At 39.9% G+C, this 20,565-nt stretch overlaps 1 protein-coding gene across 1 annotated transcript in view; it reads left to right on the top strand.

Annotated features, from left to right (window-relative positions):
* MACROD2 (mono-ADP ribosylhydrolase 2) overlaps positions 1-20,565 on the top strand; it is a 1,709,805-nt gene that overhangs the window by 410,484 nt on the left and 1,278,756 nt on the right. The window contains exon 5 of the mRNA XM_060784142.2: positions 7,274-7,390. Coding sequence (XP_060640125.2) covers positions 7,274-7,390 — 117 coding nt within the window. The remainder of the gene's footprint in view (positions 1-7,273; positions 7,391-20,565) is intronic.

Genomic DNA, 20,565 nt, shown 5'->3' with positions numbered 1-20,565 from the left:
GATCACATTCTGATGTTGCCTGGCTGTATTTCCCCAGTTTCCATCTGTGACATGTTTGGCAGTATGTATTTGATTGGAAGGTCTTCTTTTCACTCTCCTCCTCTTTTTTTAAAAAAGATATTTTTATTATGTTATACACACAGATCAGTAAGCCAAATTCCAAGTGTTACACATATAAAACCTGAATAATTCAACAAATATTAAAGACATTCTGCTAATTTACACTGGTGTATATTACATTATCTCCACCTTCCCTCCCTCTCCCTCCTTCCCTCCCTCCCTCTCTCCCCCTCCCTCTTCAACCACAGTATATTTCTAGCTAATCTTGCAGATCCAGCCACTGGTAGAGTCTTTGTATTTTTCTTTGATGTGATCGTTGGCTCCTCCATTTTTCACCCAGTTGAAGTAGACCTTCCATCTATTTGTAATGATCTTTTCTTTGTCCATTCTTGGTGTTTGCTTAGTCATAATTCCCGTAATATCTAACAGCACTTGGTCATACATATAATCATTCCAATTAGTTAACGTCCATTTCGATTTGTCTTTCCATCCTCTAGCAATCACCGCATGGGCTGCTCTTATTGTTACCTTAAATAACTCCTGGCAATTAGTATACTAGGATGATCCAACACTTCCCAAAGTAGCAATTCATTATTAATTTGAATCTTTATCTGGAATATCTCCTGAATTTTTCCTTGTATCATTTGCCAGAATTTTTTTTTATTTCAGAACACTCCCACCACATGTGTGAATAAGTACCTTTTTCTTTATTACAATGCCAACACTTCGAATTCTTTCCTTTTAACATATAGGAGTTCAGGAGTTCTATACCATCTTAATATCATCTTTTTTCCAATTCATTATATTTTTCTATTCTTATTTTATTCATATTCCTAATTATTTCCTCTATTTCTTTTGTCTGTAATGATTTAACTCCATTCCATTTGTTACTTATTGCTCTAACCATAAACTCTTTATCTTCTACCATTAAATTATATATTTTTGCCACTATTCCTTTACTTGTCTTTTCTCTGGCATTTAGCAATGTATCTACCTTTAGTTCTTCAGTGGGCTTTGCACCCTCTTTTTTTTACTTTTTCCCAAATCCCTCTTAATTTTAACCAATTTTCTCTTCCCCCCTTTTCCAAAAGCTCTGGCCAATTAATTATCTCTCCATCTTGTTTCCACATATCTTTTACCCTCCTTAATCCCTTTTCTTCTAAGTTATTTGCTAACCTTTCGGGGAGTCCCATGCTCTTAATTGGGGTCTTTCCTGATATTTTATATGCCCATAGTTTTTGCCGTTTTTGCCAACAGTCATATGCTACCTTTCTTGGTCCTGTTAGATTTTCCTTTATTTTGTTAATATCTCTGGTGTATAACCCGTATTTTCCCCATCCTACATTTATTTCATTCTCTACTTTTATCCATTTATCTTCTCCCTTTAAACTTATTTCTAGTAGTGCTCTTAATTGGAAAGCCTCATAATAACATTGTAGATTTGGAAACCCCCATCCAAGAGTTCTCCTTGGGGTATATTGAATCTTTTTCAATTCACTTTCCTCCTCTTTCCTCTTCTTTCCTCTCTTTCTTTCCTTCCCAACATGGATTGCTCCTGGAAGTTCATCCTTTTGTCCTGGTTTTACCTCGAAGCTTCCAAGGATTTTGACGGAAGGTAGCCCAGACAAATTCTTTCAGAGCACATACAGTATATTTGTTATACACTGGCTGCCGATCCAGTTCCAAGCACAATTCAAAATGCTGGTTTTGACCTATAAAACCCTATATGGCTCCGGTCCAGTGTTCCTGTCCGAACATATCTCCTTCTACACCCCACCTCAGAGTTTAACATCTTCTGGGGAGGCCCTGCTCTCAGAGGGTTTAAATACCAATGATGTTCACACACAGGCTGTTGTAATGTTAACTATAACAAAACTTTTATTTAACAGGGTTAAACTCTTCTGGTTGTTGTTGTTCATTCGTTCAGTCGTCTCCGACTCTTCGTGACCTCATGGACCAGTCCACGCCAGAGCTCCCTGTCAGCCGTCACTACCCCCAGCTCCTTCAAGGTCAGTCCAGTCACTTCAAGGATGCCATCCATCCATCTTGCCCTTGGTCGGCCCCTCTTCCTTTTTCCTTCTACTTTCCCCAGCATAATTGTCTTCTCTAGGCTTTGCCGTCTCCTCATGATGTGGCCAAAGTACTTCAACTTTGTCTCTAGTATCCTTCCCTCCAGTGAGCAGCCGGGCTTTATTTCCTGGAGGATGGACTGGTTGGATCTTCTCGCAGTCCAAGGCACTCTCAGAACTTTCCTCCAACACCACAGTTCAAAAGCATCGATCTTCCTTCGCTCAGCCTTCCCTAAGGTCTAGCTCTCACATCCGTAGGTTACTACAGGGAATACCATGGCTTTGATTAGGCGGATCTTTGTTGCCAGTGTGATGTACTCTTCACTCAGAGGGTTTAAATACCAATGATGTTCACACACAGGCTGTTGTAATGTGTTAACTATAACAAAGCTTTTATTTAACAGGCTTAAACTCTTCTGATACAAATGCGTAATGGTTTCTGTAAGTGAATGGCACAAAAGGTTTTGGTTACGTTTGATGTACAATTCTTAGATGGGTTCTGCGTTCAAATCTAGAGTTAACAAACAGGAGAATATCTCAGGAAACTAATCTCTGATAATAATTCCAAACTAAATTCCCACTTTCTGGAATCTAGCCAAACAACCTTGGCCTAGCCTTCCTCAGGAATAAAAGAAACAGACCATAAGCAAGGCCCTGTTCCCATTGTTAGTATTCCCTAGCTAATTCCTCTAGCCCTTGAATATAGAGGCGGCCTTAGATAATTTTCAATGGTAAGCAAACAGTATTTTGCCCCCCCCCCCCAAACCAATCACTGATATATATTTTCTGTTCATCGTGGGAGTTCTGTGTGCCATATTTGGTTCAATTCCATCATTGGTGGAGTTCAGAATGCTCTTTGATTGTATGTGAACTATACATCCCAGTAACTACAACTTGCATATGTCTTCTCCAAGACAAAGTCAAGTCACACTGGGACTGAAAAGGATGGAATGTTGAACTGAATTGAATTTATAAAAGTGATGCAGGGCCTATCTATCCTGGACCCTGCCTGATTAGCCCTATTGCTCCCCTGCATCCATGCATAAGAGGAAGATAGGAAGTCAACTACTGTCCCAAAGGACTGGCAATAGATCCATTGGACACTGGGTTAAACCTAAACAAAACCAGCAATCTCAAATTGTACGTAAGGCTTTTGAATCTAACAAATCCACAAGGCATATTTTAGTACTAGAGAATTGTGGACATAGTCTATTACTTTTTATGCCTGACTGTAATCTCACTATTACTGAGAACATATTGTGATTGCAGGTTTCTGGTAATAAATTATTTGTACTGTCAGTGATGTAGAGACTAGCAACAACTGTGATGATATAATTAGCTTTAATTTTATTTTCAAAACTCTGTTTGTATTTGTGATCGAGGAAAAAATGTGTATTGCTTGTGACAAGAATAAAACCTCTTTCTGCGTTTCTTTTCTTTTCAAATTTTTTCATAGCTAATATTTTTCTTTTAGGCTCCTGAGGGCAATAACCACTAAGAATTGCACCAGTAACTTTTAGCTGATATTACGATTGCAGCTGTTATGATTTAAATGATTAAATGTTTGGAATATTAAAGTAGTAATGTGAATGGAGTTCAAGGAGAGATGCTGTTGTGATGTGCAATTGTTCTGTATTAAAAGATTTTATGATGTGGGAAGTGCTAAGCAATCCAGCGAAATAATTTTATTTATTTAATTCATTTCTAGCATTTAATAGCCCACCAACTAACCCAAAGGGATTATATAGTATCTACAAAGTAATACTGAATTATGCCTTCATTTTCACTTCGTTTAATAATAGTAAAAACAATTTTCTTCTTACTTGGCAAGTGGCTAGGTAAATAATCAGCAATGTGAACATGACAGGCTTGTGCTGTTAAAATTCATTTGTGTGTGTGTGTGTGTGTATTCTTGGGATCTTTCTTATTTTGCATGCCTCCATTCACAATGATAACTCTAAGCCAGTGGTTCTCAACCTTCCTAATGCTGTGACCCCTTAATGCAGTTCCTCATGTTGTGATGACCCCCAACCACGACATTATTTTTGTTGTGACTTCATAACTGTAATTTTGCTAATGTTATTAATCATAATGTAAATATCTGATATGTAGGATGTATTTTCATTCACTGGACCAAATTTGGCACAAATACCCCATACGCCCAAATTTGAATACTGGTGGGATTGGGGGGGGGGGGTTGATTTTGTCATTTGGGAGTTGTAGTTGCTGGGATTTAGGGTTCATTTAAATTAAAAGAGCATTCTGAACTCCACCAATGATGCAATTGAACCAGATTTGGCACACATAACTCTCATGACCAACAGAAAATACTGGAAGGGTTTGGTGGGCATTGGCCTTGAGTTTGGGAGCTGTAGTTCACCTACATCCAGAGAGCACTGTGAACATAAACAATGATGTATCTGAACCAAACATGGCACAAATACTCAGTATGCCCAAATGTGAACACTGGTGGAGTTTGGGGGAAATAGACCTTGACATTTGGGAGTTGTAGTTGCTGGGATGTATAGTTCACCTACAATTAAAACGCCTTCTGAACCATACCAATGATAGAATTGGGCCAAACTTCCCACACAGAACCCCCATGATCAACAGAAAATGCTGAGTTTTCTGATTGTCTTTGGTGACCCCTCTGACACCCCTTTCCAACCCCTCCAGGGGTCCCGACCCCCAGGTTGAGAAACACTGCTCTAAGCACTTATATGTGTTTATGATTGGCCCTCCCTATCAAAGCATCCTGCATCCATGTGTTTAACTATCAATGTCTTGAAAATATTTTAAAAATCCATAAAGCAAACAACTTTATATTACAGAGGGCATTTCTATATCATCTATGTAAATAAAAATGTAATGTTCATTTGTGGGATTAACATAACTCAAAAACCACTGGACGAATTGACGCCAAATTTGGACACAATACACCTATCAGTTACCATCACTCCTAAAAATACTGAAAAACAGCAGAAGGGACTTAAAAAGCCAAAAAAGCAAAAAGATGCTACAGCGCACATGCAAAAATGACTCCCTCTATTTTAAGGAATTAAACAATTTTAATCTTTTAACCTTTTTATCTCATAGTTGCTCAATTATTTAGGAGTGGGTTGACAGGCCAGTAGGCCATGATGCCTCATATTCATATATGGTTTTACTGTATGTGTATGTTTTGTATGTTTTGATATGGTCAAAATTGACTAATCAATAAAGAATTGTTGTTGACTCCCCCTGGAGTCCAGAAGAAAGCATATTCAGATTTTCTTCTGGACTACTGCTCCCAGTATCCCCTAGACTAGGCCCTTTAGGGGAGGAGGAGGATCGAAATGCAGTGCTTCCACGATGCAAGCTTTCTTATTTATTTATTTATGAAATTTATATGCTTCCCTTTTTACCCCAAAGGAGACTCAGAGCGGCTTACAAGTAATATGTAAATACAATTCTTCTCTTTGGATTTCTTTGAGAGCATCCCAATCCCTGCATATTTGTAATTTCCTATTCCTGGACTGCAACTCCCAGCAATCCTCCAGATAGATAGATTAGATAGAGATAGGTAGATAGATAGATAGATAGATAGATAGATAGATCAGGAGGAATGCTGGGAGTTGCAGTCCAAGAATAGGTAGAGAAGGAAGAAAAGGGGGGAAGAAAACAGAAGGAAGAAAACTGAAAGAAAAGGGGGAAAGGAAGGGAAGAGGAAGAGAAGGAAGGAAGGAAGGAAGGAGAGAAGGAAAGAAGAGAAAGAGGGAGGGAAGGTTGGCCACAGCAACGTGTGGCGGGTACAGCTAGTTGTATATAAAGGAACTCTGTGGAGGATAAGGTCATGACCTTAGAGGTCAGACCAAGCGCGATCGCAATGTGTATTTTATTGTGTATTTTATATTGTATTTAATAATCTGGTGTTCATATATGAGGGGTATTTTTTAAGTAAGGTCCGTTGGAACATAAGTACACAACGAAAGTTTATTTCAAAAAAGTAAATTTATTTTCAGAAAGTACATACTTCACTCAATTTTTCGACATAGTTGCCAAGTTTGTTCAAACACTTATCATACCTCTGAACCAATTTTAAAATACCCTCTTCATAAAAACTTGCCACCTGCTCCGATAACCAAATAGTCTGTAATCAAAAAAGGGCGACCGGAGCGGTCCTCATCATGGACATTGTCACGACCATCTTTGAATTGTCATACCCACTTATGCACTTTGCTTTCACTCATAACAGTATCACCGTACACTTCACAAATCTGTCAATGAATTTCTGCAACAGGCAGGTTCCTTGCTGACAAAAACCGTATCACTGAGCGAACCTCACATGTGGCGGGTGAGATGATAGTCTTAAACATTTTTAAAGCACAGAACAGAACCGTACAGGTTAGCTACAGAGCGGAAACTGAGCACAGTTGTTCCCGAGGCATGCCGGTACACGACGCACACGCTCGTTCCGGTATGCGCGCGAACTACTAGTGTCTACAACAAAACGGACTTTACTTTAAAAATACCCCTCGTATTTGTTTATTTGCCTTGCCTTGTATGTGAAAGACCAATGGTCTAAGCATCGAATAAACTACATATAAAGGTACTCAAGCGCCCACAGGTTTTGGTATCCATGGGGGTCCAAGAAGCAAACCCCAGCAGATACCAAGGTTTCACTGTAATTTGGGGCTGAATATTATTAACCTTATATTTCCAGGACTTTGCAAAAACATCTGTCTATCTGTCTGTATCAGGGGAAGTATAAAAACCATTCATTTTCATTGGGGGAGCCAATTTAGTTGTTAAGATGAGATGGTACATATTTGGTTTTGTGTTCTTTTACTACCTCACAAACTTTTTAAAACAACACAAAATGTTTTGTTCTATCTGAGTGGATATCTTTCTCTCTCTCTCTCTCTCTTTTTTTTGGAAGACTGTCTCAGAAGCAACATTATGTCACAGCACAGTATTGTTGCCCATTCGTGTTTCTGCAGCAAATTCTGCTGCCACTGGATTGTGTTTGATACCCAAATATTATTAAATTTGGAATATTTGTTTTTCTGCACCCTATGTCTTTGAAAGTAATGCAAATTTTTCTATCTTGATTTTTAATGTCTCTCTCTCTCTCCCCCCCCCCCCCCCCTTTTTTTATCTTTTAGTTGACGGCTGTATACATAGAGCAGCTGGGCCCTGCCTGGTTGCTGAATGTCGCAACCTAAGTGGCTGTGAAACTGGGCAAGCCAAAATCACTTGTGGTTATGACCTGCCTGCCAAATGTAAGTAATCTGCTCCCTGCACATTTTTCAAAAAACCTATGCTGAAATTTTATACATGCCTTACTTTTCAACACACTGATTAAATGGGGCATTCATTTATCAAATTAGTAGTAAAACTAAATTATGTGCATGTTTGTGATGACCTTTCTTTGTCCTTTGGGAAGTTGAGCTTTTGGAGAGGAAAGATGCATACTTGCTTTTGGATGTATTGAACTTCAGATTGTAAGTTGTAGCACTTGGATTTGTGAAGAAACTTCTACAGTTTAACCAAATATATATTTTCAAATGTAGCTAGAGAATGGACAGGTTCTGTAAGTGGTGCAGATCTCATGTCTGGGAAATGCATTTTGAGTCAAGGAGATCAAAGTGATGTATTTTGTGTTTTCAGCTGCTGTGTATAGGCTGATTGGCAATTACTGAGACGGCATCTGTCACACTTAAGCATTCAGGGGAATACTGTTCTCAGCCCTGGAATGTTTCTTCTTGCTTTGAAAGTAGGATTGTCAAAACTCTCATTATATGTAAATAAGGAAAAAAGGTTATTTGTACTGACCTTCTTGCATAACTGTTTAGCCATGCTTCAAAAAGTAAACACTGAAGTAGTGACTTTGTAGAAGCTGGGAATATGTTGTAAACAACATTGGGAGTATTTTAGTTTTTTGCATTGTACTACCCATTAAGTTCGATTTTATAATATGTCTATTTGCTTTATCTTATTGTTATTTTATGTATTTTATTCTGATATAATTTTGTTGTCTGTATTTTGTATTTTACTCAGTTGTATTGTATCTTTGGGCTTGGCTTCATGTAGCCACCCTGAGACCCCTTCGGGGAGATGGTGGCGGGGTATAAATAAAGATGATGATGATTTTTATTATTGCTGAATATATAGTATTGTCAGTTTTTACAATGTATTGTAATGTAATATAGCTGAGTCATGCACTGCTAATAGGCTTCTATTGGAAATGCTGAGTCATGCATTAACTGTATATAGGGAATCATTTGGGGAATGTGTTCTGGCCTAGTCCAGGTGATTGTGAATGATGCAATCCTGGGTCTGAGTTAAGTTAATGAGTTGGGAACCAATCAGAGATTGCTATGTGTAATTGTATAGAATTGTATATAAGGAAGTCATATAGAGTGTGCTTGTGCTGTGATGCTGTCCGTCGAAGGCTCTATGTAATTGATTAAAAGAATCTGTCTGCTAAAACAAGATATAACCATGTGCTGTGGTAAGTTTGTAGTGTCATCTAGATTGGAGGGGAAAACAATAGTAAAACTGAGAATGGCCGGGCATGTGCTCAAGTGTCTGTAAAAGAGTTCCAGAGTGACTGCAGCTTGTGGGAGCAGTTGACTGAAAATACTGTGCAGGAAGAAGCTACTGGAAAGCGCTGAAGTTGTGCAACTGATCTGCTGCTGAATTGTGAAATTAATCTCAACAAGTATTTTCATATATATCACTACAGAGGTATTTGTTTTGGTACAGTCTATTACTGCTTGGAGGGAGGCATCTATGTTGCATGAATTATACCTTTCTGCATTTGATTTGTCAGGTATTTTGGCATTTGTTTTATGGTGAAATCTTACTTAACTTCTGCATTTTGTCCTCCCGTTGCCTGTGGTGCTATCCAACAAAATGACTTGTACCCTCCATCAAATTGCTTACTGAATTTGTATGTTATCAGGGTTTAGAAACATGTTTACAGCTAGAAACAAACATCTTTCTGGGCCATCCCAGGCTAATCTCATAAGCTTTCTTTTTCTTATAGGGAAATGGTGCTGGTCATGGCCAAGACTGTACTGGAAATTTAATACTGATGTTAATTTGTACACTCCGGAAATTATTAATGTAATCACAGCCCTTTAGGAAATGCTAGCTATAGATTTATCTTTCTGATTGGTGTCATGTAACAATATAAATCAATCCAAAATGATAATCTAAATGTGTTCTCCCAGGCAATTCCGACTGTGACATAAGCACTTAGCAGCCACATCGGCATTATCCACAATGGGAATAATCAGCCAGTTTAATTAGAGTTATCTTTAGATTAGAAACCATTCTGTTGCATATGCATAATAATCATAATAGTAATGATCGTCCTTATTTATTTATTTTATATTTCAAGGCATTAGCCTGAGGTGAAATGACTCAAGTCAATCCCTTTGTTCTATATCATTTATGATAATATAATTTAATTAGTAGATCTCACAAATGATAATTGCACTACGTCTATTATCAGCTGGATGTATTTATTTCACATATTAAGTTAATATCATGACAGTTCTTTTAGTTTTAAATAAGCAGGATAGAAAATGGTACACTTACTTACTTACTTACTTAGGCGATCCCTCGTTGGACGAGTAAGATGGTCTTCCATGATGGGTTTCCTTGTGGATTCGTAGGTGGCTGTGGAGCCCTATTCTTGACCCACATCTTCTCCCACAGTGAAAGCATTGGTTTCTAGGTGGAAGGCGGTCCCAGTCGGAGTTGGCTTGACACGCCTTCCTCCTGGCATGTTTCTCTCTTTCACCCTCCACTCGTGCCTCCTCGAATTCTGCAGCACTGCTGGTCACAGCTGACCTCCAGCTGGAGCGCTCAAGGGCCAGGACTTCCCAGTTCTCAGGGTCTATGCCAGAGATTTTAAGGTTGGCTTTGAGCCCATCTTTAAATCTCTTTTCCTGTCCACCAACGTTCTGTTTTCCGTTCTTAAATTCAGAGTAGAGCAACTGCTTTGGGAGACGTTTGTCCGCTTGTCTTCCCAAGAGGTTTGCAGGATTTTCCGGAGGCAGCGCTGATGGAATCGTTCCAGGAGTTGCATGTGATGTCTGTCCATGTTTCGCAGGCATATAGCAGGGTTGGGAAGACAATAGCTTTATAGACAAGCACCTTGGTATCCCTACGGATGTCCCGGTCCTCAAACACACTCTGCTTCATTCGGGAAAATGCTGCACTTGCAGAGCTCAGGCGGTGTTGTATTTCGGTGTCGATGTTGACTTTGGTGGAGAGGTGGCTGCCAAGGTAGCGGAAATGGTCAGCATTTTCTAATGTTACACCATTAAGCTGTATCTCTAGAAGATGGTACAGTAAGTGCTGTGGCTAAGCATCAAACTAGGCATGAGACTCCGTTACATGTAGTTCTTTAATCTAGAGTGAAATACCTAATGAAATATCACCTGTTCCAGGGAACTGCATTTCTTTGGATCTTGTCACATGTGCCCCCAGAACCAGCCAGTCTTGCTTCGTTTTGGCTGCCCTATGCAGTCTTGGCTTCCCCTCATCACACAGGGAAGGAAGATCAGCCAGGAAGGTGCCTTGCTATGCCTTGGCCCCAGAGCCCTGTGCAGATGGTGGCCCCTTGTCCCCAGTGAGAGAGGGCCCCTCCCTCACCACACACACACACACACACACACAGACACACACACACACACACACACACACACACACACACACACACACTGAAGCTCCTTTATCTGTTGCACTGATCTTCTAGCACCAGCTTGCCAAAGCCCATCCAACTTTGCTTCAGACAGGACTCCCTGGAGAAGGAGAGGCCTCTTGGCTTTGTTTCTTTATGCCCTTTCTAGTAATATTTATTTATGATCCTGTTGCTTACTGTTTCCTGTATGTATGTTCTGGCATGCAGCTTCTTTTACTCTATCTTTCCTGAGAAGTTATAAAAAGGTGCTTCAGTCCACATAAAGGTCATGAGTAAACCAAATATGTTATTTTTATCCAAGTCTACTTCATTTTATCTCTTGAGTGCATGATATAAAACAAGTTGTTTTATGGGAGAGTATATATATATTTGGGCAACTGAAAAACACTTCTGAAGCACTGCTATTTTTTATGCACTGGGAAAATCTCTGTTTTCCTAACAGATCGGAGATAACAGGTTATTCAGTCTAATAACTGAAAGCATTGCCTTGCATAATTATATCTGGTTGTATACCACAAGAAAAGATTCTACTCTGAAGGGTTTTTGGCTCTTTTCTGAAAGGTCATGCTTTCTTTAAAAAAGTTATGATCTCCAAAAGATGTTTCTCCAAAAGGTTATGAATGCCATTGCCTCCTGCCTTCACCCTTTTTTGAAGGGAGAGAATGGGTGGCAGTTGAGACAGTGGGAACCCCTCTCTTTCTCTCTTTTGAGGTGGCTGTGATGAGGGGACAAGGAGACAGGAACACGCCCTGTGTGCCAGGAGCAATGGAGAGCTGTGTGGACTCATATAATCCTGTTCAATGCAATTGCGATCCCCCCTAGCCCCTCCCCAAGCATTTAAAACAGACTCACACAGGGAGGTGGGATAACCAAAGGCCACAACGTTTTTACTAGTTGAAGTTGAAAGTAGGGTTGGCAGCCATACATGGGTCCTGGATCAAGGAAGATGACAGGGGGTGTAGTTCAGGTTCCTGTGCCTCCTAACATTCACACGGCAGATCCCCCCTGGAAGTATGTGTGTGTGTGTGGGGAGGGGGAGAATAACGTACTAGATCCAGGGCCCATGCCAACCTCCCTCAATTATGACAAAGATACAAAGAAAGAAACTGTTACAGTAAGTTGTAACAGGATTAAGTATGTGTGTGTGTTAAAGAAAACTTTATTCTGTTGATTATTATGTGCAGCTGTTAATGTAGGTCAACTAGTAACCATACCCGGTGGGATATAACTGTATGGGTTTTAGAATACAGTTCAGCTTTTGCTCCGAGGAGCCTTTGCTCAGGCATTTTGCTCAACCATTTGTACTGCTATCATTTGGAGGAAGTTGAAGAGCGTGCCCCTAATTACCTGGCTATAGCCAGGAGTGAGCACATTACAGGGCCCACTAGGTGGAAGTAGCCTTGTTGAAAATGGTGGGTAGAGGGAGCACTCACTGCTGCAATTTCCCGGTCCGATAAATTGGGCAGGCTTTTAAACTGGATTCTGAAACTGCATTATAGGGCAGTGTAGATCCAGCCTTAGATTTCAAGTAAAGAGATTGTACATAAACATGAGCAAAACTTCATTACTGTTAAGAGTTGTTGGACAGTGGGACAAAGTGCCTCTAGGAAGGGGCTGGATCTTTGGAGATCTTTAAATAGACATTGGATGGGCATCTTTCAGGAGTGCTATTGTTGGGTATGGCAAGGGTTGAACTACATGGCCCTTAGGATCATTTCCAATCTTATTATTCCATTATAATATGTTAAGCTCTTTAAAATATTCATTCTTATTTGCTTCAAGTCATTAGAAGTGTAGATGTGTCCTACATTGTGTAAGTAATTTTCCCCAAAGAGGAAAAGTAGGTTCTCTTCAACCACCTCTGTAGCTGGTTTAGATTTTGGATAAGCTTGATTTGTAAGCATTAAAATTGTATGGTCCCCACACGGAGACTAAGCGAAAGAGAGAGGAGAACATAAGGACTGTATGATTCATGAAAATATGGAACATTTTCAAAGGAAGCAGATGCTTTACCCTTATCTCTGCCATCATTTTTCACAGAAAAGGCATCAAGCGTATTAATACCGTTGTCACTTCTCCATATCTTTTATCCTTCAGAGGCTACACTTGTTAAATATTTCATGGGCAAATTGCTTAAAAGTTTAATGTGGATGCATAAAGTGTGTATGTACATGCTCTGAGCTAATATCCTTTGTTGACAGATCTATTGTTTTCTTATCTGTGTAAGTGAAACCTACTGGAGCTAGTTATGCAGGCTAGCAAGTTCATGCTGAAGGAGAATGGGTGGTGGTATCTCTATTATCTTTAGATATATTGGTCCTGCGAGAAGAAGAAATGTACTCGTCCTTGTCAGGAGAAGTCAGAATGAAGCAGTTAGTGATTTGAGAGCAGACTTTCTTTCTGTGCTTCCTTCCAGTTCCCCTCATTCACCTGGCTGTAATTGTTTTACCTCCAGAGAGCCCTAGGACCTACATATCCCAGTGAGGGAGACTGAACATCATAGCCGAAGCCTAGGGGAAATGCTTCAGACAGCCAGGAATGTTGAAATACCTGGGACAGGGCTGATGATTAGAAATGATTAATTATGATGTTCCAAGCAAGATTTAGCATGTAATAAGAGGAAATGAGGCATAAAAGACTATTCATGCAGGAGAGCTATGAAAATGACGACTTTAGATTCTGAAGTAGTCTTAAAGTGGAAAATGGGAACAACATCGGATATAAATAACTTTCAATAGGTCTATCATTTTAGATAGATACTGTTGCGGTAAGTCATAGCAGGACCAAGTGTGTGTGTGTGTTGAAGAAAAACCTTATGATGGTAATTATGTACAGCTGGTAATATAGGTCAACCAGCAAGCTTGGACCACACCCAAAGGGGTATATTTGTTTGAGTTTTTTAGAATACAGTGTGGGTGTGTGTTGGGGTTCAGCCTGTGTGTGAACCTGAACTTGATTCTCTGTATTTCCTGATGCCAATGAAGATGTTGATTCTGAGGGCAATGTAGAAGATGAGGGTTTGTGTAGTGAAACTCCTGCAGCCTTGGAAAGTGAAAGTCCAAATTCCCGTGAGAATATTTCAGAGCCAAGCGGTGAACTTTCACTCCCTTTTCTTCCCACTCGTAGCTCTCCAGAGAATCTGACACCTAGCCTCTCTAATGAGGACAGGAGAGGGCAGATTTGACAGAGCAGGGGAGAATCTCAAAGTTTACGAAGGTCAGCTAGACTGAGAGAAATGCAAACAAAGCCGGCAGGCGTGTCACGTAACAGAACCACGCGCCTGGATGCATCTTCAGACAAGGCATTGTTCCAGATTCAAGTATCTTCCTTGGCAGGTCTCCTGATTCCAGTGGCCTTATTCCTGAGAGGCTTCCTAGTTGCTTCAAGTACGGTTAGTGGATTGCTAACAGGTTCCAGGATTTAGCAGTGTTACTGTGGGTTTTTGATCTTGTTCATGGACATTTCTTGTTGCTGATTTATACTGTGGCTTTTTACCTTGCATATTTCCTCTATTTTTGTACGCATCTTTCTTCAATAAAAAAGGATTGTTTTTCCTGAAGTCAAGTGTGGTGGATTGTGGTCTGAGGGTCTAGTTTCCTGCTCTGGGTTGCAACAGTCTGGGTGGTGGAGAGCTACTGGAGAGCTTTTTCTCTGAGGAGGTCTATGCTTAAAAGCTTTGCTCTGGGGAGGAACATGGAGCAGCAACTCCGAAGGAGGCTATGGTGGAATAGCTATTTACTCAAGGTTTATTTTTGCTCTCTCATTTGATTTAAGATGAAGATGCCTTATTTTGTGTTACTTACATGGACTATGTAAATTTCTTGCACTGTTTGATTTTTGTATGCAACATTGCAAATTTATGTTCCATCTCTGCTGAGTAAAGACTAAATATTTTTCTGTTCATTTTCCCCCTTGTCTATTGCACTTGGACTTTGGGTGCTGGGTAAAATCCACTGCTACACATCAGATACTACATTTCAAAGTAGAGAAAATAAATAGATATCACATTTACCGATTGGTTAAAATTATTGCAAAGTGCAAAAGGATAATGTGAATAGTATTCAGATTGGAGAGGGGAGGGTTATCACATTTAAGGGACATAGGAGGATAGAAAACATGATTTTTTAAAAAAAAAATAAGTGGGATGTGGGACACACACACACACACACACACACACACAGAACATTTATCCTGCATTCCACATTTAGCAAATGAAACATTGGAGAATCAGAAGTAGTATCAGAACTAAAGGGGAAAATCAGTTTGAAGGCAAACTGGAACTCTTCCTCTTGGCATCGCTGTGATCCAGGAGTGTGTGTTTTCTTTGAGATTACTGTAGTTCTTTGCTTTCTTTCTAAATTACTATGAAATCATGTTGACTCAGGGACAAAAAGAGGTAGCTTGTTGTCTACAGATAATCAGGTTTAAGACCATGTTTTTAGTGGGAGTCACATTGGTCTTAGGCTACTTAGGGCCCTTGTAGTTTTGCTTGTGCCTCATACAACATAGAATTTGGCAAACAAAATTCAGCTTCTGCTAGAACTCCTGAAAAGAAATAAATACCAGGATGTGCTGGTAAAAGTAAAAGTTAGACCTTCTCTGCTTATTCTACTGTTAATTCTAAACAACCAGTTTTATCCATAGTCACAACTGTGTTTTATGACTTTTAATATTTAACTATGCAATAATTTATAGTATATTTGCAGTTGTAATCGTATGTTATTATTGTTTTTATGTCTATGTATTGTTTATGTTATGTGTGACACTTCAGAGTGCTTTGTGAGCCACCACGAGTCCCTTCAGGGAGATGATGGTGGAGTACAAATAAAACCTATTTATTTATTTATTTATTTATTTATTTATTTATAAACCACTCCTAGGGAGGCCCTGCTCTCAGTCCCACCACCATCACAGGCACATTTGGCAGGGATGAGGGACAGGGCCTTCTCAGTGATTGCCCCTCGGTTATAGAACTCCTTTCCTGGCAATATTGGATCAGGCCTGTCCTTCAGAAGAATAGTGAAGACCTGGCTGTGTGACCAAGCCTTTAGGGCAGTGCAATGAGGCAAAATGGTGTCCTGAGATGTTTTAAAAATACTTTTATTGTGTATATAATTGATTTTAATGTTTGTATATATTTATGGTTTTATGTTCCGGCATTAAATGTTTGCCATATATATGTTGTGCTCCACCCTGAGTCCCCTGCGGGGTAAGAAGGGTGGAATATAAATGTTGTAAATAAATAAATAAATAAATATATTTATTATTCATTCCCCCCTGCAATAAACAAGAAATGTGTAGGTTTTTTTTAACTATAGCAAACTCTTCTTAAGGACTAAAGATCATCTTTCAAATATTTTGTTTTGTGTGAGGTTTCTCTGGCTAATTTATTTTTTAAAAGGGACAGAAGAAAATTCAGATGATAGTCTTCTGTATGTGACTATAGTTGTTCAGCTTTTAAAAGCAAATGTGTGAGGGTGAGTAGGGGAATATAGTTATATACAGGAAGAGAGAAGTCCACAGTCACAAGAGGCCAATCTGGGTCAAAAACACACAAAAGATCACGAGGTCCAACGCCGAACACGAAGCAGGCAGCAGCAAGTCTACAAGAGTCTTTCCCAATACACAGCACCCAGCACACAAACGCACATCAACACCTTACCTTCTGCAAAGACTCCTCACCCCTGAACCCACTTTTATCTACAAATCATCATCAGAAGATGAACTGACCACTACATCACTATCCCCTGCAGCTGCTCCCAGCTCTTCACGTGAATTCCCTTGACTTTCCCTCCAATTCCTCCTTCTCCTGTCAAGACTTAGATCCCCCCAAGACTCAGTTTGATCCCCTGATTGCCAGTCTTCAACCCCAGAGAACCCCATAAAGGTATCACTAGTTGTGATACCATAAAGGTATCACTAGTTGCTCCTCACAAATAGCTTGCCCTTCTCTTATCTTAGTCCAATCCATGGTGTCTCCTTCTTCTCCTTCAGTCATTGATCCATCATCCACAGAGAATCCCTCAAACGACTCCTCGTCTGTAGGTGCTGTAAATATGTCCCGGATCCTCTTTCTCTGCTGCTTATCATCAGATTCCTGCTCCTGAGTAACCCTTTTTCCCCTTCTGGCACCCATACTACTGTTTGTAACGTTACTCACAGGCTCTACTACAACAATGTCATTGGGTTGTAGGTTTTTCTGGGCTATATGGCCATGTTCTAGAGGCATTTTCTCCTGACGTTTCGCCTGCATCTATGGCAATCATCCTTAGAGGTAGTGAGGTCTCACTACCTCTGAGGATGCTTGCCATAGATGCAGGTGAAACGTCAGGAGAAAATGCCTCTAGAACATGGCCATATAGCCCAGAAAAACCTACAACAACCCAGTGATTCCGGCCATTGAACAATGTCATTATTTGTCTCCTTGCAGAAATATTCACACAGACCTTGATTTTTCCACGTAGCATCTAGGAAGTAGAAATATGTTTTTATATACTTAGTATTTGTGCCATAATAAAAGTATTTTGTACCTTCACAGTGTTGAGCATTTTGTGAACTCTAAATCGTAAGAATGCAATGGAATCATATTTTAATTTCAGATTGTAACACACAAAATATAAAAAAGAGGTGGGTGAATATTTCTCTAATACTTTGTATCTATCTACTTGTGCTGCTGAATCTTGAACTGTTAGATGTTTTTGCACCAAATAACATCTAACATCACAATGTGGCATTTATAATTGAATATTTTTATAAGACATTGCAATTGCAATTGGCCTTGATGAATAAATATTTGCAATTACATTCTGGGAGGAAACAACAGCAACATCTTAAAATATTTTTTCCATTTATTCCATGTGAGCTGTTATTTTAATATGGATATTAAAACAAAAGAATACTTTTGTTGCTGGTGTTTTACTGTTTACTATAGATTGTATACTGTAAATTGCATATTTATATGTTGTGACCTGAGAAATCATGGTATGAAATGACTGTGATATTTCATGTTTTTTGTCTTTACAAAGTGTAGATCCCAAAATCCCCTGACTAACAGAGTAGTTTTATGAAATGCTGACTGCTTCTTAATTCTTCAGTGGTAATTAAGTTCAGCTTCCCATGCTATCTATTAGAAAACATACTTCCTGTAGAATTTTGGACTACTCATCTTGCAGCTGCTTGAATATTTTAGTAATACCAATAATGAGAGCAGTTTCTGTATCAAGAGTGGTTCCTTTGATTTATAAAATTTTGTTTGTCATCGATATGTAGAAGACCTTTGTGCCATATATTAAAACACTAAAGGGCATGAAATTAAATAGGCACTTCCATTTCTGGTTGTATTTTGTGTCTCAGATTTAATTATTGAGTGGAAAGTTGGTTGTTTTTCAAATTGGTTTCAGAACTTTCATAAAAATCTTGCATGACTTTAAGTGGTTCTTAATCTATGGGTCCCTAAAGGACCATAGCCAGAATTTTTTTGGGGGAGGGTTGAAAATTTTGGTGGGGGGGTGGGGTAGAAAATTTCGGGGGGGGGGTTAGGTTCAAGCTGAAGCAAAGAGCACAGCAGGGGGCAGAGCAGCCTTCAATAGCCTGCAGCTCTGCCCCTGTCAACTACCTCCACCAAGTCTGGCCTCCTTAATGAGAGCATTCAACACCCTCCCCCCCCAAACTTGGTTGCTTCGCTACATCGACTATTGCTGCAAGTAATGACAGTGTGAATAAATTGTCAATATTTGCTTGAGATAGTGCTTGCAGTTCTGGAGGGACTCTTAATTTTTTGTGTCTCATAGACTTAGTGTCAAGGTCAGACGCCAACCAATTAAAGGAGTATAGTTTATTGTTCAAACAAACATGGAATTAGTCCAAAACAAAATCACAGGGCAAAAAACCACTTCGTTTACAGTGTGAAAAAGCCCAAACAAGCAAAAAGACCCCAAAAACCACAACATAATATAATCTGGATTCACCAGAGATAAAACTTGAAGTAAACTCAAAAATGCTTAAATGCAGCCTTTCAAGGGTTGTAAAAAGAAACTCAAGCTTCAAACACAGCAGGAACTGAAATGCAGGAATGCAGGAATGTGGTCAACGCCAGCTCCAGATGCTCAGCCGTAGATGTGGAGGAGAGAGAGTAACAATAAAAAATGAAGTCCAGTCCAGTCCAATTCAACAAGAGATGAAACAGCTGCCAGGTCAGGTCCCGATACAATGAGTAAACACAGGGAGCCAAAGCAGCGGGGCAATGCGGCAGCTAATGCAAAACATCAAAACAGTGCAGTCCAGCAAAAAACCACACAGTTCCAGCCCCCTTTGCTGCTAAAGCCCAGAGCATAACTTACATCCCAAAGTCTTCATTCAAACCCGTCTTCTGTAGCAAAGATCCATAAAGTGCCCAACAAGACTCCTTGCCGCTTGCAAGGTTACAATAGCAAACACTCCCCTTTTTATTACAAGTCTTGATCAGAGCTTGATTCAGCCAACACCCGTGTCCGAGCTGTATCTTGTTGCAGCTCCTCATCCAAACTGGAGTCACCCCTAGTTCAGCCCAACCCATTCCCAGCTGTGCCTCTTCCACCACTCCTCCAAGTAGTCCATCTCTGGTCTAATCCTGAAGGTTCCCAAGTTCCATCCAAGTCTTCACTATTCCAACCCTCAAATGTGTCACTGCTTGTGGGTTCAGCACAAATATCTTGAATCTCTCGAACCCTTGTCCAATCCATCCCATCAGACCCAGAATCTGACATCCCATCATCCAGTTCATTTGCCTCAAAACCATCAAAAGAATCCTCATCTGTTGGCTCACTAAGTATCTCCCACATTCTTTTCCTTTGTTGCTCTTCATTATAGTCTTGCTCGCGAGTAGTTTTCCTGCCTCTCCTACTACAACTAGTGTTACTATCACTACCAACAGACTCTATCACAACACTTAGCGTGGGGATTTGGTTAACCACTTTAAATTAATGAGTAAACCAGGCTTTTTTTTATCCTGAAAAAATTGGGGGGGGGGGGTGTTGAACCCCTACCTCCCCCCCCCCCCCCGGCTACAGGACTGGGTCCCCAGGTGTTTTTGCCCACAACTCCCAAAAATCCCAGCCAATTTACAAGCTGTTGGGATTTCTGGGAGTTGAAGGCCAAAACATCTGGGAACCACTAACTTAAATGGTCCCTATATAGTGAGGTATGTCTGCATATGTGTCTTCAAAGCATGGTACATGATAGGATACACACACATGTGTGTGGTAGTAATAGTGGTAGTCATGTGGTGCCTGAACAACTTTTGACTCCTTGTAGAACAGTACAAATTGATGCCTGTAAGGCAGGCTTATTACAAAGTTGATTTTTCCCATGAGTGAACCCTAAGGTATTGATTTGCAGGATCAATGTGAGAGGTACTGGATGGGGATTTGTTGTGTGATAAGGATTAGATGGCTACAATTCCTCAAAAGACTGTGTAGATTGAGAATGATTAGAGTAAACATTCTAATGCTAAGTGTTAGGAAAAGTTCAGGATTCTAATCAACCAGACCATGGCTGCATAACAAAATCTTTAAGCTTAAAACTCAAGAGTCAGGGAAAGTGCATTTTAAATAAGGAAAGTTTATTTCCCTAATACACTAGCAATGTCTTCACATTTGGCACTATTTCTTGTTGCAAATTTATTCCAACTGTGGCTGCACCCTCTGACATTGAACAAGGTATCGTGCAAAGCTGGGCAAAGTGCTGTTTTGTAACTTCTGG

This window comes from Anolis sagrei, chromosome 1 (genome assembly GCF_037176765.1).
Source record: "Anolis sagrei isolate rAnoSag1 chromosome 1, rAnoSag1.mat, whole genome shotgun sequence".
In the NCBI taxonomy this organism is placed as follows: domain Eukaryota; kingdom Metazoa; phylum Chordata; class Lepidosauria; order Squamata; family Dactyloidae; genus Anolis; species Anolis sagrei.
The sequence above is the reverse complement of the archived record's forward strand: the minus strand, read 5'-3'. Positions and strand labels throughout refer to the sequence as shown.